This window comes from Puntigrus tetrazona, chromosome 13 (assembly GCF_018831695.1).
Source record: "Puntigrus tetrazona isolate hp1 chromosome 13, ASM1883169v1, whole genome shotgun sequence".
NCBI classification, from domain to species: domain Eukaryota; kingdom Metazoa; phylum Chordata; class Actinopteri; order Cypriniformes; family Cyprinidae; genus Puntigrus; species Puntigrus tetrazona.
In genome coordinates this window covers 19,428,917-19,452,215 of record NC_056711.1, presented here as the reverse complement: position 1 = coordinate 19,452,215, position 23,299 = coordinate 19,428,917, and the positions used below count along the sequence as shown (strand labels likewise).

At 37.8% G+C, this 23,299-nt stretch overlaps 1 protein-coding gene across 2 annotated transcripts in view; it reads left to right on the top strand.

Annotated features, from left to right (window-relative positions):
* kcnk12 (potassium channel, subfamily K, member 12) overlaps nucleotides 1-22,380 on the top strand; it is a 30,562-nt gene extending 8,182 nt beyond the window's left edge. For both annotated transcript variants that reach the window (XM_043254703.1, XM_043254702.1), the window contains one exon: nucleotides 18,419-22,380. In XM_043254703.1, the coding sequence (XP_043110638.1) occupies nucleotides 18,419-19,311 (893 nt within the window). In that variant the 3' untranslated portion in view covers nucleotides 19,312-22,380. The remainder of the gene's footprint in view (nucleotides 1-18,418) is intronic.
* Nucleotides 22,381-23,299: the final 919 nt, after the last annotated feature.

The window sequence follows — 23,299 nt, the reverse complement described above, 5'->3', positions numbered from 1 at the left end:
AAAGCATGCACTCCCAAAATTAGGCCTAAATTGAAGAGTTATGTATTTCATTTGCGTATGAAATTTCCATCCATTTGGAACAAACTAATGCGTTTAATGTGATGCCGACTTGTCAGTCGTACATAAGTGAGAAGATTAATGCATTCATGTATTAGGACTACTGAACTGTTTTTTTGCAGATTTACTGAATAACTAAATAAATGTAATTTTCCTCACAATTAACAGATTTATATTGATTCTAAGCAGTTTAAATAAATATTTTTTATTAAATATTATTATCATTATTATTATTATAATACTTATTAGTGCTGTCAAATGATTAATCATAATTAATACATTTTGTTTACATAATATGCATGTTTATTGTGTTTCTGTAATATTTACGTATATATATATATATATATATATATATATATATATATATATATATATATATATATATATATGTATATATACATATATATATACATATAGTATATATACATACATAAACATAGCTTTTTCAGTAAATGTATACATGCATATGCATGTTTATATTAATATGTAGGTGATATGTTTAAATTGTACCTATTGTTTTTGTTGTTGTTTTTAATTATTGTTTCTTATATATTCTGTCAAATATGCATCACATTAAGATTAGTAAGCAAGCAATATTTAAAAATGAAAGACTTTGCATGTTGAAACTGTATACTGTATAAACTGTATATATATATAACCTATATATATATATATATATAAATTACGTTATTAGCACTTTTACAGAAAACGTGGCCTGTTTCATTTATGTATGACTGGTATGCATTGTTAAAATATACATAAATCTTAAACACAGGCCCAAACATTGTATGTTGTATTTTTTGTTGTTGGTTGACGTAGGTCAAATAGAGAGTAGCGCGAGCAAACCTCGGGGATTCCCGACTCTCTCTCATCGCTTTCTCTCGTGTCACAGTAATCAGCGCAGTTGGCTCCGGTTACTCCACAGCGAGCCGCGCGTTTGATTGGATCATGCATCATTGTCTCCTCAGCGATATTCTCTTCCTCCTCCGTCTCATCCATCAATATAACCTGCTCGGCTAATGCAGAGGAATGGCTTCCCTCTCTTCCCCGTCTCTCTTATCTCGCTCTCACTCCTTTAATTTGATCGTGTTCCATCACGCGCTGTTTGCACTGATGGACTTGACTCATGAAAAACATTTCACAATGCAGGTCAGGGAATTATGATGCATTGATTCGCCTATCGCTGCGCGTTAAAGCATCATCTGGGTCAAGGAAATGCCGTGTTTGGTTCATAAGGGCCAGCGTGGTTACCAAGCTGTCAGATTAATGGTGGCTGTTGTGTTCACTTCAATGTGGTAGTAAGCTACTTTTTTTGGTTTCAGTTTCATTAGCTGCTGTAGAACTAAAAGAATAACGAAAAAAAAGCAAAGATAAACGTATTTACAATACAAAACGGTGTGCTTATGATTTAAAAAAAGGAATTAAAATAATATGTTAATTAATATCGCTAACTAGAAGTGAATGACACTGGAAGGAAAGTTACAAACTGCCAAACTTTTTTCTATGTTAATGTGTATAAAGTACAGATGAAGAATGTGTTTCATCCCAAAATCAAAAAAAAGTTTTTTTTTTTATTTTATTTTTTTTTTGCATGAAGAAAATTAAGCCGGAGCACCTCTAAGATTTTAATTACTGTCATGCATAAAACACACATTATATGATTTTAATGAATATTATTGTTTTATTATTATTTTGCAATACTGAGAATCTAATTATCTGAAAATAATGCAGATAAGCTCATTTAAAAAAAGCTTCCAAATGCATTGCAATGACGAAAGCTTGGGGGGAAACAGGTCTAATTGTCAAATTAATGTCGCATTTCCAAAAAATATTGTATCCTAAAATAAATGCTTCATCTTCTTTTATGCATAGTATTTATCTTTATAATGATTTCTTATTTTGTTCTTTTGATTTTGAGGTAAATGCGACGTAATCTTGTGACAAGACTCATTTTTCGTCGTTGCGCGATTTTGCTGTTTACGTGAAATAATTATTTTGCCATTTTCATTTCAATTTTGCCCGAAAAACATCCGTTGAACTAAAGCGAGGTCTGCGTTCAACACAAGCTGAAGATATTTTCACTTTTATTGTACAACATGAAACACATCAGCAATGCAAGTAGCTAAATCGGACTACAGAGGTCATCGTTGCCATTAAACATTATGCTGAACAGGAAACCTCATCGTTTTCATAATTGCGCTTTTGCAAGCTGCTCTCACTCAAACTTTCTAATATCGGCATTCAAATGTCATCCAGGCATCCCATGGCCAGAAATGTGCATAATAAACATGCTGCACAAACAGTAAGAGTAGGATGATAGCATGCTATTCTGAGACTCCTGATAGACATTTATAACTGTGCTTATCATCAGATTTCCTGGAGCAGAGAGCAGCACCTTGTCCCTCGCTGTGTTTTCAGCGTCTCTCTCCCTCTCCCTCTCCCTCTGATCTCCTGGGTCACTCTGTAAAAACAGAGGGCTGGAAAATGTCAAAGTTAAAAATGGAAGAGGGCGTGTGGGCACATAAAAGGCGCGTGTGCTGTTCTCACCAGTGTGTACTCAAGCACGGATACCGAATGAGACAGGACAGGGTGATTAAAGATGCGTCAAAGGTCGCGGTAATCGTTATTTCTTATTTTTTGTATGCAAATAAAAAAGACGAGACTGCATAATCACCGAGAGTTTCACTAATTGCATTATTATTATTATTATTATTACGTGTGACGTCCGTTTCTAGGCAGTAATCATAATGTAGAGAATTAATCGGAGTGAAAATTGTGAGCTTGAAGCCCTCCCCTTGGCAGAATGCCGTGAACTGTATTTTAGTCGTGCAAAAAAATAATAATTCTGCGTAAAACACGAGTACCGTGAGCTTCGATCATTAGACTGCATTCATCCCTCTGTACCTTGTTTAAAGATGTCTACCATGTAGACAATGAAGAAAATCAAGGTTCTTTATTGGCGCTGATGAAGAAATTGTTACATCCATGGAAACTTTCAGCTTCGCAAAAGGTTATCTATAGTGGAAAAAGAGTCTTTGGATTTCTTTAGCGTTAGCTGACAGAAAAAAAAAGACTCTTCTATGAGTTTCACTGTGAAACGTGAACATTTATTTGTAAAAATTCCTTTCTGGAACCTTTCATTGAAAAAGCTTTTTGGAAGATTTTTCCAGTCCCTTTTGGAATGTTTATTTGTGGAACCTTTTGGAACACATATTTGCAAAAAAAAAAATTTGGGAACCTTTAATTGTGAGATGAAAAGTCTTTTTTGGAACCTTCATTTGCAAAAATATATATATTTTTGAACGTTTAATTGTGCGAAGCACCCTTTTTTGACTGTTTGTTTGAGAAAAGTCCCTTTTGGAATGTGTATTTGAAACCTTTTTTTTTTTGAAAACTCTTTTTGGAACCATTTACTTTTTCGAAAAGCCACTTTTGCAACCTTTTCTTTGGAATGTTTATTTCTGAAAATTCCTTTTTGCAACCTTCATATATTCTTCGTATGTTTTTTTGGTAAACATTTAATCGTGAAAAGACCTTGCTGAGGTGTGGTTGCGCTGAGTTTTTACTTATTTCGCCATAAATACGCGGTTGCTAGGGAGTACCGGCCGTTGTTAGGGTGTTGCTAATGAGCATCACTATAAAACATGCATTCTTTATAGTGATCTTTGCATTCATAGCTACGCGGCAGCTGAGACGGACAGATACACCCACGCAGTGACAAATCAGTGTCAGGAAAAACAGCCTGTCCCATTTGTGCATTTATCTCCGGCCTGCATCCTCTCTGTCACCCTTACGCTCGCCCTTGATCCATGTACGTGATCCACCCCGGCAAACACGCAAAGACTGTAAATAAATCTCGTTGCAGAGCGTTCCTATCCGAGGATGGCGTCTGCATACACCGAGGATCAATCACGCAGCGCAGCATACAGCTATTCTTTTAAGTAAAGCCACCCATTTGTTGCCGTCACGGCCTTGTCTGCAGACCGCAATAACCTCATAAACGAATGTGCGTCCGTACTCCCCGTGCCTTTTTTTATTTCGGAAACTGAAGCGAATCACGAATCTCATCAGTATCCGAGATACTGGGTCGATCGGAAAAGGTCAAATGCGTTTTTACACAAAACTAATATTCTGAGTCGCAAGCCAACAATCCATCATTAAAGGGACGGTTCACCCAGAAAAGTAATTTCTGCCATCATTCGCTCACCCTGATGTCGTCCCAAACCTGCTTAACTTATCTTTCGTATCCTGAATAATATATGAGAAACAGCAGCGCGATCAATGACAGCCTAAGTTAAAAAAAAAAGAACCGCTGACCTCCAAAAAGGGACAAGAGAGCAGGAGACTAGATACACACTAAAATAAAGTGCACAAATATGATTTGATTTTAAACAAAGAATATATTAAACCAATTTCACAAGGAAAAGAATGAATGCGTTGAAGAATGAAGTCAGTGCCATTATGAACGAACGATTCTTCGCTTATTCACTTTAGAAACCATGCGTGCATAAAATATTGTTTCGGTCATTCGAGATTTACGCAATTTTTATTTAAAGGTGAAAGGTCTCTAGCTTGTGAACAATTTTCTGTTTGTTACCTACGATTAAGGACTCCTTCAAAAACTCTTGGGTTGCTTTTGCTTTATGGTTTGGGTTATCGTCCTTTTGTACTTCAGAACTGATCTGCTCACTTCTGTCTTCTTTCATATTATCACTAAAGCTCAGCGTGCTTTCTAAGCCCATATTCATTATATAACTGTAACTTAAATATGTTTTGGTCAACAGCTAAAATAATTGTAAAAATGTGTAAAAATATGTCCAAATATATGTCCAAATATACAGTGTATATATATATATATATATATATATATATATATATATATATATATATATATATATATATATATATATATATATATATATACACATTTTACTATATGTATTTTAGCTGTTGATTACATTTTTACACATTTTTTATATATATATATATATATATATATATATATATATATATATATATATATATATATATATATATATATGAGAAGGCGCTGCTTCATAGTTTTTTTACATTTTTGAAAGTTAAAAAGTAAAAGTTATTCTAAAACTTATCTCCTGATCTCAACCCGATCAAGCAGCATTATTTCACTCTCTAGGGACAAAACTATAGGCAGAAAGACCCACAAACAACTATATACATTAAAACACTTTATTAGATGTCCATGAAAGCTAGGCGCTCCTTGCTATGTTTTTGAAGAGCACAGCTCAGCAACTAAACATCAGAAGAAAGTCAACCTACACTAAATGAGGGAACAATTATACTGTTTAGTGCTTTGATTAACCTGTACGACCTTGTCTTTGTAGTCTACCATTACTAAAAGTGGTTAAAGCTTTCGTGTGTGTGTGTGTGTGTGTGTGTGTGTGTGTGTGGGTTGCAATATTCACTTAAGTGGATTTTCCTGTTAAAACGGGATCCTTGATTGAATTGGTGGTAAGAGCGCAGTATTGCCGGGCTGCACCTGCCCTCGTTCTGTAATACGGTGTGGGGTCATTACCAAAGCGGTCAGGAGCTTTGCAGATCCTGCACTTCTGAGCATTATTGAAACTTTTTACTATCTTTTCATCAAATTTAAAACCGTCAGGAGAGCCAGCCTGAGAACTCTGCAGTGCATCAGCATTATTCTTCTGATTTTGGACACGGCGTTCCCTCCCATGTGCCGGTGTAAATTTAGATGCCTGTTCTACACCGCATCAAAGAGCTTTTTTTTTTATCTCTGTGCAAAGTTAGTCTCAGCTGGCAGACCTACAGACCCATCACAAACCGCTCACTGACCATCTGAAGTGTATCGCACACAAAACACTCACCTCACTGCAAAGCAACTTGAAGCAGCACCGAGGAAATTAAATTGTGTTAAAAAAGTAAATTGCGCAAATTAATTGCAAAAAAAAAGCATTAGCAACTTTGAAACAGTGTATAAATGTGCTTAAGAGAAAGAGTGAGTTGATTTGAGTTTGCCAGGCTGATGGCATTAATTTTTATTTTATTCAAATAAAAATATTGTCGCAAAGATATAGAGCAACAAAGTCTTTCATAGCGTGCAGACTTGACGCGCTACATGCATGTTGTATTTTCCTGTGAAAATAATAGAGTTCCTTAAGCTTTTAAGAACTGATAGGTAATAATACTCGAAAAACGATCTCATTGGCTTTTGATTTCAACAAATCAATGCGAGCAAACGTGATTAACATTCACGAACCCAGTTGCTCATTAATCCTTAGTGCGTTTTATGTTGTTATTAGCAGTAGAATTCGTAGTAGTTTTGTTATAGTAAAAAAAAAAAAAGTGCCCTATTTTTATAGAAACTCTTAATGATAAACAAGCACCACCGCCTCTCCTAATTTAGTGAACATGACAAATATGCATTCATGCTTGGTAATTCAAAAGTCATATAATGCCAAATTATAATAGCAACTTAACACTGATTTGTAGTTGTGTCATTTTTTGGAAGCACAAACAAATTAGGTTCACTTTCGCAACGAAGCGCAGCGTCTCCAGAACATGGCGCCCTCAGCAACGCTACAGACAGTTTGCGTAAACATTTGAGCGGTGTTATGAAATTAAACCCACTCTGTCACGTAGAGAATTGTGGGCGTGTTTAAACGAGACGTTTTAGGAGTGTGTGGACAAGTACTAACTTTTACAATGAGTATCTGTTTGCTTGTAAACATTCAGTTTTTGCAACTTGTCTATGCACTAAATGCTTGTAACGCCCAAAAGAGAAAGGAAAACTTTAAATCATGTGCTAAGACGCCCTGAGAACAGCTGAATGTCAAACGCACCACCATGACATCAGCTGAAAGGGTCAGTGCTTATTTATAATATGAATTAAACCAGTGATGGATAGACGCGTTTTTAAAAAAATGCAAAATTTATATGTGCGGTTTTAGCCATTAGCTTTGACCTTTTCCCGGACTCTCCGGTTCACTTTCACGTGAACTCGAGCATGACTCCGTGCTAATATCTCCGGCTCTTCTTCGTTTGCGGACAGCGGCGTAGATCGAGTGCTCTCCGCTTTGGGAGTGTGTCAGGAGCGCTATCAGAGTATGAATGGCTGTAATTGGCTCTCGAACGCATGATGTGGTTTGTATGCCGACCTCATTGAATCATATAACAGATTCTATGCAGATAAAAGTGCTTTTGTTCAGCCTTTAGAAAATGCCCAAGAGGACAGGTGTGTTTGCTCGGGGTGTGTTTGCACATTGTACGGTTTTGCTGAGCCTTGGTTTAAACAGATTTTTGTATATAAAATGCCCAGCAGACAAGAGTGGACAGCACAGGCTACACTTGTGTTGTGCACCAGGTTTTTAACGTGCACTAAGAAACGTTCTCATAGTAAAAAAAGCACGTTTTCAAAATAATGTGTATGCCGTAATGCTCGATATGCCGAAAACGCCTCGATATGGACCTCCAGTTTACATTTTTCTTAGAGGTGCATGCTGAGAGATAATGTAGAAAGTCTTAGAAAGTCTCTTAATTCATATTTTTATCTCGTTTTTAGATCAAATATAAAAAAATGTATTAAACGTTATAGAAGCAATGCTGCTGGACAATAAAAAGTATAAATAAATAAAGATTTGCGACCCACGCAAGTCTCGATCTGAATAATGATTTGCAAAATGACTCACTGAATTGAATCGCTTTGTCTTTTCCTCTGCTTCAACCATGCCGTGCACAGGTTTTTATAAGTGCAGAGGTCCCAAAACTTCGATTTTCCTAACTTACGTGTTATCACGAACTAAGATGAGAGGATACATCATCTTTGCTTTTTATCCTTGCAGCGCCAAAGCGGAAATAAAATAAGGTAATTATTTTAGATCTTCTGTTATTGTAAAAATACAGAGGTCTGGACCTCGGGGGCATCGGCGCAGTATCACTCCTGCCTTCGTTTACTAGTTTCACGATATTAACTGAAATGGTATGATACTTGGGGAAAAAATATCCATATTTCTATTCCGGAGAGAACATCCAACACAAATATACGCACGTAGACAAGGTTTACTGCGTTAATATGACAGCTCAAAATACGTTAGATGGAAACATTGTTCATTGTGATGAAGTTTGTAGCTTACTTCACTGTATTCGTTCAGTTCGTCAGTGTTTTGTAATAAATATTTGAGAAATTATTGTTGTATTTGTCTGCGTAGGGGGATAGTCAATGAAAAAAGACCAAAGCAGATGATCACAAAAAAAAGCTAGGATGTACAGTAGGTTTGATTTTTTTCATTGATTGGAGCATTTATGCTAGACTTTTGACCACAGTTTCATGTCATCTAGAAAATATTACTATGGTAGCCAACGTGAATATATAGGTATGGTCCACAAAAAGGCTCAAATGTATGCATTCGGTGACGTGTCACAAACCCTTGAGCTTCGATGCTTTTGTCTTTATTTGATGCACACTTTTGTAACAGTCACTCAGTCATTTATCGTTTATTTTAATTTGCTAGCGCAAATTGTATCTGTGCTATTACAGTGCGGTTCTATGGGTTGCATCTCGCTTTACATTCGATTAACAGACTAGCATTTAGCACAAAATGCATGCTTTCAAACCCTATCTTCACTATTACCGTCACGTCGCAATCATTCATTTTAAGAGGTTTACGTCAGCAGTCCCATAATCAGCCAATAACTTCATACAGTATGTGCAGATTTAGTCATTGAGAGGGTGTCCAACTCACATATTTTACTCTTTGCACAACTGGATTGAAATGTATTTGAGTTATGCATAAAGCACTAGGTATCGGACAGGGACTAGGTATAAGCAGGTACTCAATATTTAATGACTCGGATTGGATCGGGACATCCCTAATTGTAGCTATGGTAAAAACTAGAAGTTGTTTTTCATGGTTTAGGCTAGCACTCATACTTTTTCTGTACAGTGCAGAAGTGCAAGGTTTGCTCATTTTCTGCATGCATGGGCATTGCAAGACAATACAAGACGGTCTGGAGCTCCGTGTCACGCACATAACCGGAGAAAGGGCCATGAGCTGTAAAAGACAAGATCCATTGCAGTAACAGGGTCTCCATAACTTGACTTTTACAGCTGAGATGAATGCTTGCTCAGCCAGCCGATCTTTCATGATGTATAAAAATCTGTCATACACCTGAGTAATCTTTTCACGGCGTACTGCACAAACAACTGTAAGCGTCTGTGGCAGACTGCGAAAACAAGTCCGAGTCGATAAGGAAATAAATGCAGAGGGAGAGGCAGCACTGCTCGCTTTCTCGACAATAAATCAATGCAGGAACAGACGGGATGTTGAGCTCTCTTCTGTACTGCTGTGTGTAAAATTAAATACTGACAGGCACTCCAACAAACCAGACTGTGTTCGGGCTTTATGACCGCTGACTTTATTAATTCGCCAACAATAATGGCTTGTTTCCACCGAGCGGTGTGGGTCCGTACAGTACGCAACTATGCCCGTCGTGAATGGTACCAAAATAGCGAACCGCACCACTTTTTCGGGAACCTAGCACGGCAATGGGTGGAGCTAAACTCACTGCAGAAGCTGATTGGTCACTTTTGCGTGACGCAGCGGGATCCTTTTCACTCGTTCTGCTGCGCGCAAACACAAAAAAAGGAAATATGTACGATTTTTATTTTACACAGACAATAGTCGTTTCTCAATACGCGTTATTTTCTGTTCTTGTGGACTTGAGAAACGTCAACGCCCAAAAACCAGCTAATTTTCAAAATACCACAGTTATCGTGCCATGAAGTGGAGTTTTGAGAGTTTTTCGGGTGAGAACGTAGATGTTTAAAACTCGAATATAAATTTTATTTCTAGATTTCTACATTTGCTGCTGGCTCTGACGTCTCTGTTGGGATTAAACATGAGATACAATTCGTTTTAGGTGACGTTACATTTAACAGGCATTCGTGGTCTCATGCATCTTTTATTTGTTCCTGGTCATATAGTTTTGGCTAAGCACAAAGTTTAACTGTAACTTTCTATATTGTCTTTTAACTTGTCCGTAAGCATGCTGACTTTTTTTGCTTGTGTCTTTATTTCCTCTTAAGCCTCTTATATTATTCTATTATTGTTGAAATGAGCCATAAGTGACCAGAAAGCTTCTTTGTAGCGTTTAGTAGCCATTTATTAACCGCTTGTTCCCAGAGATTGTAGTTTAAGTGTAGCGTAGAGTGTAGAAAATGTAGGCCGTTCAAAGTGTGAGTCTGTTTCTTCATCACATTTGGAGAAATATAGCATTATTTCACTTGCTTTCCGACGGATGCTCTGCAGTGAATGGGTGCCGTCAGAATGAGGGTCCAAACAGCTGATAAAAACATCACAATAATACACACCACTGCAGCTGTGTCACCAATAAGATATTTTTAACTTTAAACTGTTGCTTCAGGCACAAATATGAGTCCATAATTCATAATTACAGTGAAAAGGTTTGCATTTGTCATCCCGGCATCAAAATCCACCCACATATTTGTTTTGGCTTGTAAACATTATCCGTGCATATTTCTCTCCTGATACAGAAGAGACAATGTTTTTCACTGGAGAAAGCAATATTATTGATAAAAGACAGACGTTTTTGTTTCTTACAACACGCAGCTTTTCACGTTAACTGTTTTTATCAGCTGTTTAGACTCTCATTCTGACGGCACCCATTCACTGCAGAACATCCATTGGGGAGCAAGTGATGCAATGCTACATTTCTCCAAATGTGATAAAGAAAGAAACGCATCTACATTTCGCATTGCCTGAGGGTTCATGAGTAAGTTTTCAGGCTTAATTCTTTAACGCATAAATCCATTTTTACTCAACTTTTTTTAAATCGCACAGTGAGTTTTGGTTCAGATGCAGTGCGTACCTCCTTCGTAATGCATTCTGGGTATTTCCATTCGCCCAGCTGTTGGAGCGCTGTATGACTTCCTCAGTTCAAAAGCAGCTTCACTGTACGCTCTCGTCGGACGCAGGTGAGCTTTTCCATTCAAACTCTGTGTGAAAGCCCATGTTTGAACACAGTGTGAGCTCTTCCATTCAAACACAGTACAAAGAACCATTTAAACACAGTCTACAGAAAGGAAATCCAGAATCAAAATATATATATATTTTACAGAATAGAGATTTCATGAATCAAGGCAGTCTGTGGGAACTTATAACTCTCTTACTTTGGTAATATTCACTAGCTCATTAAAAATGATTCAAAAAGATGAGTCTGTCAAGTTTGTTTTATTAATATTTAAATACTATTCTAGTATTACTTGCATTAGCTTTTATTTGGTATATTTTTCCATTTTTTCTTTCTATTTTTGTATTTTTATCATTTAATTTTAAGTTGTAATTTTCTTATATGCCTTATTAACCTTTTAAACTAATTTTATTTTTAGTTTAAGTCATTTTAGTACTTCTACACACTTTCTTATTAAAATTGATACATAAAGGTATTATTCATTTTTGTCAGACTTATTAAATTTTATAGTATATTTATATACTATTATGGTATTTATTTTGAATTAGCTTTTATTTGTTTTATATTTTTAGTGTAACATAAATATACTTTGTGTATTATTGTATATATTAAGATTTTTACTGTAGTTATTTTGTACATTTTTTAATATTTCTATCTTTTAGTCATTTTAGTACTTCAGTTTATATTTTAGCATGACACAATTATACTTTGAGTGAGTGTATTATTTTATATAATATTGTATATTTTAACTGTACTTTAAGTTGCTTTTTTCCATTTAGCTTTATTTTTAGTTTAGTTTTTAGTCATTTAGTTTATTTGTTTTAAAGTTTTCCGTGTTTATTTCAGCTTCATTCCAACGCAGAAAACATTTTAATAGTTTTAGTTAACGCAAAAAACCCTAATGTTAGGCTTTTGACCTCCAAGAATTTATAGAGAAATATTTGGTTGAATGCTTGAGGTGAGGGTCAGGGTCACCCTAAAGATATTATTTGTGGGAGGCAGATGCTTCTTTGATTGCAAAAGCGCTTTGTTTGAGAAGATTTTGCCCCCTTCACTACAAGCTTGTTGGTCTTTTATGTTTTCTAACCCCAGATCAGAGCCGGTTCTCAGCGTGAGCTCGAAAGACGCCGTGCAACTGGTTGCAGATGCTGCGATGCATTTCAAAATCTCCTGCAAACAAAAGCCTCGACCAATGATATTGCTTCTGAGCGAAAGAGCGCAAGGCAAAGATGAAGCGTTGAGCCAAACACACGCAGCCCACATCTCCCCAAGAACTTTCTCATTCAGACCTTTGCTCTCTTTTTTTCTCTTCTGTGTAAATCAATGCAAAAAACAACTGCAAGCCCATTTCGTTTGTTTATGTCGGCAGCTCTTATGGCCAGTTATGATTCATTCTTTTCTTGTTATTGCAGTCCGTTTACAATCGGTCGTGCATGAAGAGACGGGCTGAATTTTGATATCGTGGCGTACAGTACATATGGCAAGTCACTCTGCTGCACAGCTCTGCTGTACGGAATCAATAAATAATAAATATGCTTCCTTGCTCTCATGCGGGGTACTTTCCAGTCTGCGACCACAGCAAAAAAATAAACTGAAATGAGTGTAAATCATGGTTTTTGAGATGGCAAAATAATCATTTTTATCAAAAATGGTGAAAAAAAGGGGAAACGTGCTTTATTTTGAGGTAAAAAGCGGGTTTTTCTTTCATTTAAAATGCAATAATAATGTATTCATAAAGCATGTACAATGCAAATGACTTTTAAAAAAATTTCAATGCCAAATAAATGTTATAAAATATATAATGTAGGCAGTGGTGTCACTGGTGTTAGCGTTTAACAAAAAATAATTATTTTGAAATAAAAAAAATCACACCGATTACATCACTTGACTTCCTTCTTCCTAAGATTTATGAAAAAAGGCCCATGTTAAGTCCAACGTTCTCTTTATTATAAGTTATCAGAAATGTTCTCATGATTTTTATGTGACGTCATTTTTCGCCAAGCGATGCCGATATTTCAAACACCACGGCCATACCCCGACGAGACCACGCCCTTATTTTAATATCTCCGTCCCACACATACGTTAGCAACCGTGGCAACAGTGAAGATGACACACCAAAGTCGCAAAATTAACATTAGTCGCCTATCAAAAAGAAACAACACGACCTCGGAGGCCCTTCCCTTCTCTCTGTCGGCACAAGACACGCCTCCTTACTGCTGATTGGCTAGAAGTGTGTTTCGGGACCCTGTTCAGACACTGAGAGTCACGGCTGTGATAAATGAGTGTGTAATGATATCCCTTAAACAAGTGAATAAAGTCAAATGCATATATGTATATGTATATGTATGTATATATATATATATATATATATATATATATATATATATATATATATATATATATGTATATATATATATATATGTATATATATATATATGTGTATATATATATATGTGTATATATATATATATATATATATATATATATATATATATATATGTGTATATATATATATGTATATATATATATATATATATATATATATATATATATATATATATATATATATATATATATATAGCCTAAATGTGTATAAACATGCATGTATATGTCTGTTTGTTTGTTCTGTTTATTAAATTGAATTTCAATCATTCATATGTTTATTTACAGGTGAAAGAAATTTTTCAATTTTTCTTGAAAATGCACTACTTTGATAAAAATGCATTTTTCTCAGTTTTGTCCAAACTCTCTGCATTTAAGGGGTGATAAAACATGGACACGTAAAGATAGCGTGAAATAGTTTTTTGTTTCGTTTTGTTTAAAAGCAGCGGTTCTCGGCTCTTTATTGCTATATATACAGTATGTTTATATATGCACAGCAGAAAATATTCCGGAGGCCGTCAAATTTAGGTGAAAATCATCAAAATTGCTGGCGGAGAAAGAGTTAAATGTGTATTTTGCACGCTTCAATCCAACTTAAAGTTTAAAGGCTGGTTTAAAGTTTGTTATATTCGTTCACAGGTTTCCGTTTAACACCAAAGCAAAACTGGTTTGTGTAACCGTAAGTAATCAGGCACATGATGTGTAACGGGGCGAGTAATAGGCAGATGGTAGTACAGCGTCGGGGAAGCGCCAGATACTTCTTACTTAGCTCCTCCTTCCCATCACACCCTGAACCCGTTCTCCGCAGACCCCCTGCACTCCGGCTGGTGACTAATGATTTCCTCTTCGTCACAGCAAAATAAAAGACACCATCCCTCCTCATCGTCTCTGTATTTTCTGTATCTGGCCGGCGACCCCTGAAGAGGGCAGGACAGCTGAAATGGCCTCCGTCCAGGGCTGGAAAGCGCGAACAATGATGTTTTTAATGCGCTTGCGGGGTGTTCGTGTGTGTTTTTTAATTTTTTTCGGAGGTGCTAAATAGCTAGACTGTGCTGGCATATTGTGAGGCAAAGATTGCTGTGTGCTGCATTGTGTTTGGAGACGAGCTGAAGCCATCTGCCGCAGTGAAGCGCTCCTATGCTGTTCATTTCTTAAGAACACACCGACTTGCCTCATGACATGCTAGCACAAAAAACTGTAACACGCTGTAGGCCTGGCGACATGATGCTTACCAGATTTTCTGGAATATAAATTGCATTTTTATTTGTTTTTTTGTCACGCTGTGAGTTCAAATTGGTTTTTCTAATGCAAATAAAGGAACGGTTATCTCAAAGAGAAATTGTTGGAGAAATGTAGCATTGGATGCTCTGCAGTGAATGGGTGCCGTCAGAATGAGAGTCCAAACAGCACAATAATCCCCACCGCACCGGTCCATCAGTTAATGTGCTGTGAAGCCAAAAGTGTATTTTTAATGCGTTTTTTTAATACGGACCATCGCTTTTGGTTTCCTCTTGTGATCTGGTCTGAATCGGGAAAGAAATCTGCATCAAGCAGCTTTAACAAGTATGTGGGTGGACAAAACTGACTTTTTCACTGGTGGATATGGATTATGCACCAATATTTTGGCCTACAGCAGCAGCGTGATGATAGATTTGTTTCTATCTTTGGCAGTGGTGTGGATTATTGTGATGTTTATAACTCTAATTCCGACGGCACCCATTCACTCCTGAACAGGTGATGCAGCGCTCACGCCCACCTTGGATGGCCCGAGGGTGCATTTTCAGCAAATATTCAATTTTTTTTGTGTGACACGCCATTGAGATGCAATGATAACTTCCTGCGAGTGCAGTATTATAGACCTCTTCTGGTTACTTTGCGTAAATAAATGGGCTGTGTATTCCGATTAACGTCGACGTTATTCGTTCGCTAATAGTTTCTAAAAAGCATTTATTGTCATGCATTGACTTCGCGGGTGTGTTGTCTCCAAACTGCCGCATTGTTTCATGCCGAACGTCAAATGTAAGACCGTAAAGCGAACGTTGCTCATTCGCACACACTCGAGCGGAACGAGTACCGACTTGTAATTCTCCACGAAGGTTACCCTTCAGACTGATTGTGAAGTCCTGCGGGTTATTTTGGGGCGAGTTTGCCCTAAAGTCTCCAGAGATCCGGTCTGAAGTGTCGGCTCTGAAACAGCGCAGAATCGATGGTTCGGGGTTTGAGGTAACTGAGGTTTTAATGAGAGAGAGAGAGCTGGGTGGCCCTCGGCAGACGAAACCTCAGTGCCCTCTTAACAAGAGCGTCTCAGCGGCAGGCCAGTGGAAAAACGAGCAGGGTTAATTAATTAGAGATGAACGGCCGAGAGGTTAGATTTGATCCCGTTCTCTTTGTCTTTTAAAGAGCGCCGCTTGATCGCGGCTGTTTTCAGAGAGCCACTTCGGCTCGTTGTTATCGCGTTTTCGGTTCGTGAAGCGTGTGCAGCTGTGTTTCCCAGGCATCGGGCGCCGCTCGTGTTTATTGGATATGTTTCAGCTCAGTCTGTGGCATTGCTCTTTGGGTGTCTCCTGAGACTGAAGTGTTATCTAACGGTCCAGAATGCAGCATGGGCATTTGCGCTTGTGCAGGCTTTTATTTCATTCGCTCTGCAGCGTATACGAAAGCATCGCAGGTGAATTCTGTCATTTTGAGAGAAGTCAGAAATTTTTCCATCAGCTCCAAAAAAAAAGACGTGTTTGTAGTAGCGCTCCGGGCTCGTCGTTTGAAATATATTTTCTCTTGCTTAGGATGATTTAGGGATTGTCGCGAACTGCGACTAAATGCGTTAAAGACATTTTTTTGTTCCTTGAACTAAAATAAACATTAACTGAATAGTTATGCAACTTTTTATTTCAGCTGGTTACCATGGAAATGGAAATATTTTATTTGGTTTAACTTGACGTACTATGACATATATAGACATGAAAGAAACTGTGAAAAAATGCAAAAAAAACAGGACAAAATTACTAAAACATAATAAAGTAATATAAAGGTTCAAACTATTAGTGCATAACGAAAATTATACGTTTTTATTACATAATAATAATTACAATAGTGTCTTGCATAACGCGGCATTTAATGGTTGTGATAAAAATAATCTTTAATATATATGTAATATATAATACGATATTAAAAAATAGGCTACAGTAATTTTCTCACTATTACTAAATGTTTAATAGTTTTTTTTAATACTTGTTTGGATCACAGTGCTTCTATTTTTATGCTGGATTTTTATAGTTAGTAGTGTTTCAAGACACGCAGCAGGGATCTGATATTCTTCAAAATATTTGTTTGTCTTCTACTTAAGTAACTGATGCAATTAATTCAGTTTTGTAGATAGCTTCAGTGCTGCTTTTTTGCATGTTTAAGATGCATTAAAATACAGCGTATAATTCTAGTCCAATTGACTTGCATTAATAGAACTATACGCTAATGTGATACAGTTGCATTGCATCATGCATTTGAACGGCGATGCTCTAGAGATGAACTAGAAATCTTAATGTTGTTTTTTTGCTGCTGTTTTCTTCAGTTCCTCGTGCTGTTTCTCTTTCACTTTCTCTCACTACAATCAGTTAAAATGACTGAAAGTGTAAGTGCTTTATCTTCTTCTCCCAGGAATCCTTTAATGATTCAGACGAAGGGATGCAGTCCTCTAGAAAACACCCCCCTTTAACATCTCTCTAAATCAATCCCAGCTAACTGTCAAAGACGAGCTGTTTTAATCACTGGGATGTGAATGCTGTGAATTCGGTCAGTCGTTACTGGAATAATCACATTTTAGCATATCAGTTTTTTTTTTTTGTGACCCGGCAGTCGTAATCAGGTCTAGTTAAAGAGCTGATTAAATATTATTTCATCTTTTAAGTAACTGATAGCATTATTATGGAAAATAATGTATTTTCTCTCAGCGTAAAAATAAAGTAGCCTACTGTAAAACTTGTGTTGTTGTTTTGAATCATTATAAATGAAAGGATGTCTTTAACCGTAAATTAAATATTAAATTTGTGGTTTAGTTAACTATAATATCCCTTGCCAAATACATAATGCGTGCACAAACAGGCCTCATATTCTATGCAAAATATAATTTCTTACTCATTTCCATGTAAAATTTGACATCCCACTAGTACTCGCGTCAGTGTTATTTCAGCATCATTGGTTTTTGTTAATATTCTGAATTAGATTTAATTTAACATTTTCTGTTTTAGTAGCTTTGTTACTTTTATTAGATTTAATATGTCTATATAGTTTTTTTGTGTTTATTGTAGTGCTGTCAAACAATTAATTGCATCTAAAATATTTTTTTTGTTCGTTTACATAATATGTGTGAGTACTGTGTGTATTTATTATGCATGTATGTATTATATATATATATATATATATATATATATATATATGTGTGTGTGTGTGTGTGTGTGTGTGTGTGTGTGTATATATATATATATATATATATATATATATGTGTGTGTGTGTGTGTGTGTGTGTATATATATATATATATATATATATATATATATATGTGTGTGTGTGTGTGTGTGTGTATATATATATATATATATATATATATATATATATATATATATATATGTGTGTGTGTGTATATATATATATATAAATACACACACATACCTCATATATTTTGAAAGTATTTCCATGCACATATTTATATTTATATAATTGATGCTATATATCAATATTTGAAATGTATAAATATAATAGTAAGTAAATATAAGTAACATATATTTCTGAAATATAAACATGCACGTGTATTTATATATACAGTACATAATAAACACAGTACAAACATATATTATGTATCCACATTTTTCATTGATTCAAATTCTTGCTATTCTCATTCATCAGTTTTGAACAGATGCATAAAGCAAATAAATAAACGTAAGCATAAAAACAAATGATCTTCACATTGCAAATAAGCTCTTTTTTGTTTTCCTCTCTGCAGGATTCGGGATGACCACCCCTGTGACAGTAGCTGGAAAGGTTTTCTTGCTCTTCTACGGTCTGTTGGGCTGTGCGGCCACCATCCTGTTCTTCAACCTCTTTCTGGAGCGCATCATTACCCTGCTGGCCGTGGTGATGAAGGCCGTGCGTCTGCGCCGCCTGCGGACCAGCGGCCTCCTCCCGCCGGGGATCTGCCAGGACTTCGCGGCGAGTACGTTGCCCGGCTGGAAACCCTCGGTTTACCACGTGATGCTCATCCTGGGTCTGTCGGCCATCGTGATCTCCTGCTGCGCGTCGGCCATGTACACTCCGGTCGAAGGCTGGGCGTATCTGGACTCGCTGTATTTTTGCTTCGTCACCTTCAGCACCATCGGTTTCGGGGATCTGGTGAGCAGCCAGAGCGCTGCCTACGGCTACCAAGGACTTTACCGGCTGGCCAACTTCATCTTCATCTTGACCGGAGTGTGTTGCATCTACTCGCTCTTCAACGTCATCTCCATCGTCATCAAGCAGGTCCTCAACTGGATGTTGGGGAAAATGAGCTGCTTGTGCTGCCAGCGCTGCAACAAAGCCAACGCTTTCCTGGGACGCCGCAACGCCATCAGGCCCGGCTCGCGCCTCAGACGCGGACGCTTCGGCCGGACGCCGGACTCGGACGGGCCTTGCGATAGCGACACCGAAGGACGCAGGCTCTCGGGCGAGATGATCTCCATGCGGGACTTGACGGGATCCAATAAAATCTCGCTGGCCATCATGCAGAAACAGCTGTCGGAGTCGGCGAACGGATATCCCAGAACGGTGTGCGGAAGCTCGCGGCAGAACGGCTTTTCCGGCGGCGTCGGCGCTTTGGGCATCATGAACAACCGATTAGCAGAAACCAGTGACTCTAGGTAGAGGTAACCCCCGTAAAGCATCTCAGAAACGATTGTTTTTAGCAGTGAAACATCTCTAACTCTCTCTGGACGTCGAGCAAATTTCAATTTTAGAGCTTGTGTAGAACAGCATGGCATGCATGACCTGTGTAGGATATCCTGTAGGATTTTTGGATCGTGACTTGCTACAGCGTATGCTGCGAACGCGTGCTAGGAAGTAACGGTGCGTCCAAATCATGCCGGAAAGATCGTATTTATGAGCTGTTACGAGTGGGAAATGAGTTGGGATCTCTGTATCAATAGTAAATGACCTCAAATTAATAAAATTGCATGTGTAACATACCATAGGACTGTGCAAATATATAATCATTCAATTTAAAAAACGTTAAAAAAATTTTTTTTTAAATCATTTACTGTATGTATAATACATTATTAAGTTTTTCAAATGATATATTTTCATAAAATGCATTATTATATTGATTGGCAACCAACCAATTCCCACAAATGAGTTGTTTTTCATGCATTATAATCTATAAGGTGTGACAATAATTTTGCAATTATTTGTGAGATCATACAGTGCATTATTATTATTAGTGCATTATATGTAAGCCCAGTTTCATAGACAGGTTTTAGCAGAAGCCAGGATTAGGCCATAGTTCGATTTAAGTAATTTTTATAAACGCGCCTTTATAAAAAAGCATTGCTTGTGTGCATCTTAGGGCAAAACAAAGGCACTGACTTGTTTTAAGATCAGTCGGTTTCAGTTAAAAGCCTCGTCTGTGAAACCGAGGGGTTAAAGTCTTAAACCAAAATACCCAGACCTGTGATATTTGAATGCACCTGACGTCGTAATTATGAATTCCCGACTTGTAAAAACGAACTTCCCGTGAGGATTTGAACGCACCTCAAGTGACTCTGCATATTTTAATAATCAACCAAATAATTACCTGAATCAGTTTATTTAGAAATTGTAGACAATGCTGTACAACGTGAGCTTGACTACCAGTGGTTATTCACAGGAGCTGAGCAGAGCTTGTCAAATCTCAAATACGTAAAAAGTAGCATCCTATTTACTTTCGGCTCACTCGGTTTACAACTATACATCAACTCAGTCAATGTCGCAAGCATATTCGTTTTTACTTAGTCTTAGTCTTGCACTAAACCTCTCAACGGAAAGTCCAAGCTCAGTATTTCGACACACTAAAGCGTCTCAAAATGCATGTTTTCTCTTATTATATATAGTTTGTGACATAACATCCAGCTGAATTCATTACCCGCGTAATAATCTAACTTTTAGGTTCATGCAGTTAACAAAAAATGTGTCGGTCTATCATTCTTCGGCGCTTCTTTTCAACAAAAAGTCAACTCTCCACTCTTAAAAACAGTACAAAAGCATAATACGTTTTAAGTTGTTAATTGATAACGTTTGTAGTCTATTCTGACCAGTTTTATGGTTAAATCGTCCTTAAAACAGTAATCTAATCTAAAATGTATTATGTTTTAAGCATCGCTGGAAAACAAAACTACTAAACAGGTATTCGTTTTTTTAGTTTTCGGCAGATCTAGAACTCTACTGCGGGACGCATACCACGTGAGCTAGTGTGCGGCAGACTAAAGTCGTACAAAGCTTGCTTCTGTGACTTAACAAGTATGCAGATTAGAGGGCTGGGAGGTTGTGAGTTTGTACAGTATAAGCCAGCGCGTTTACTGTACCCCTTCGGATCTGTCAGTGGGGATCTCACGACAAAGAAACGCCGCCGTTTGGAAAATTTGACACCCTCGTAGTAATACGTTGAGATGCGCCAATGGGCTGAGCAGAGCAACTTCAAAGCCAAACTCTGTCGCTCCCCAAAGAGGAGAGAGGAGGAGCTGAAGAGACGGAGTGAAGGAGAATAAAGTGGAGAAGCCCTGAGAGAGAGAATACGAGACTTCATCCTCTATCATCATATTAACACTGTCTGTAAAATCCTCTCAGATGGGGTTCGCTACACCTGCCCTTGTTTGATCGAATGCATAATAATAGAATAGAAGTTTGGGAACGAAACGAAGCCCTTTAATCGGAACAGAGCGTCGCTTGTAAAACATTCATATCTTGGAAAGAATCGATAAGAGCGTAAATGTCGCTTGAGACGAAATATAAAGCGAAGGCTTGAAAAATTGAACTTAAAACATGTCCAAATGTGGTATGAAAACTTATTTCGACTTGGGACGCGAGTTGATTTTCCCGAGCCCTTCGGCAGACGCTTGGTTCTTGGTTTAATTATGAGCTCACTTCATCTCGATTAATTCTTAATAAAACAAGACTTCTCATTGGATGGGCTTTTGCGTACATGCATCTCTATCTGCACTGGAAAAACAACGAAGACGTTAAGAAAAACTGGGATCCGGTGCGTCGCATTTAGAGAACGTTATGCATTGCATTCCCTTTCATTTGTTTCTTGAGTTGAATGCGTTTACAGGCCCAGTCCTGTACTCTGATATGCTTTAAAAGCAGACCACCTTGAGGTCTTTAAGATTGGCATGAAGTTTGTAATGGATCGGCATCAAAATGTAACCAAATTGTGTCAAATGGAAATGATCCGTACCAATCAGTTTGCAGAATGTCCTTTAAAAGATCATGCATGCACTCAATAGCACACTTAGATTTTCCCGTTATTTAGAAGTTGTTTTGCGTTTGCATCGGCGTAATTAACATTCTGCCGGCATCACTGAAATCTAATCATTTCAAAAGCTCATGTAAACAAGACTTCCTTGTTGGCGGTTTATTAATTCAGACGAACTCCTGAAACCTCCTAAAACATCGCTATTTAGCTGTGCGCGTAAACAAACTCATAAGAGCGATCGTTTGCTACCGTAATGCGCATTTTTGAGCCGTTCTGCGCTCCCAGCAGTTAACGCCATAATGCATCATCAAGCTGAACTTTAATACACTACAAAACTGGCTAATGTTGCCTCGATGCACCCGTCCTCGCTGAAGCTTTCTTGCCGCAAAGCCCTGCCAATGAAAACTCCCCTTCTCCCCAAATGATAAATCAAACTGCTTTATAAAACAAGGAATATTGGTTGAAGAATCGCTAAATGAAGATGCTAAATGAGCAGATGGTAGTGAGCTGTCAAGACAGTGAGCTGAGGCAGAAACAGATGGTAGTGAGCTGAAAACTCTTAAGAGAGAGAGAGACAGAGAGAGAGAGAGAGAGAGAGAGAGAGAGAGAGAGAGAGAGAGAGAGAGAGAGAGACAGAGAGAGAGAGAGAGAGAGAGAGAGAGAGAGAGAGAGAGAGAGAGAGAGAGAGAGAGAGAGAGAGAGAGAGAGAGAGAGAGAGAGAGAGAGAGAGAGAGAGAGAGAGAGAGAGAGAGAGAGAGAGAGAGAGAGAGAGAGAGAGAGAGAGAGAGAGAGAGAGAGAGAGAGAGAGAGAGAGAGAGAGAGAGAGAGAGAGAGAGAGAGAGAGAGAGAGAGAGAGAGAGAGAGAGAGAGAGAGAGAGAGAGAGAGAGAGAGAGAGAGAGAGAGAGAGAGAGAGAGAGAGAGAGAGAGAGAGAGAGAGAGAGAGAGAGAGAGAGAGAGAGAGAGAGAGAGAGAGAGAGAGAGAGAGAGAGAGAGAGAGAGAGAGAGAGAGAGAGAGAGAGAGAGAGAGAGAGAGAGAGAGAGAGAGAGAGAGAGAGAGAGAGAGAGAGAGAGAGAGAGAGAGAGAGAGAGAGAGAGAGAGAGAGAGAGAGAGAGAGAGAGAGAGAGAGAGAGAGAGAGAGAGAGAGAGAGAGAGAGAGAGAGAGAGAGAGAGAGAGAGAGAGAGAGAGAGAGAGAGAGAGAGAGAGAGAGAGAGAGAGAGAGAGAGAGAGAGAGAGAGAGAGAGAGAGAGAGAGAGAGAGAGAGAGAGAGAGAGAGAGAGAGAGAGAGAGAGAGAGAGAGAGAGAGAGAGAGAGAGAGAGAGAGAGAGAGAGAGAGAGAGAGAGAGAGAGAGAGAGAGAGAGAGAGAGAGAGAGAGAGAGAGAGAGAGAGAGAGAGAGAGAGACAGA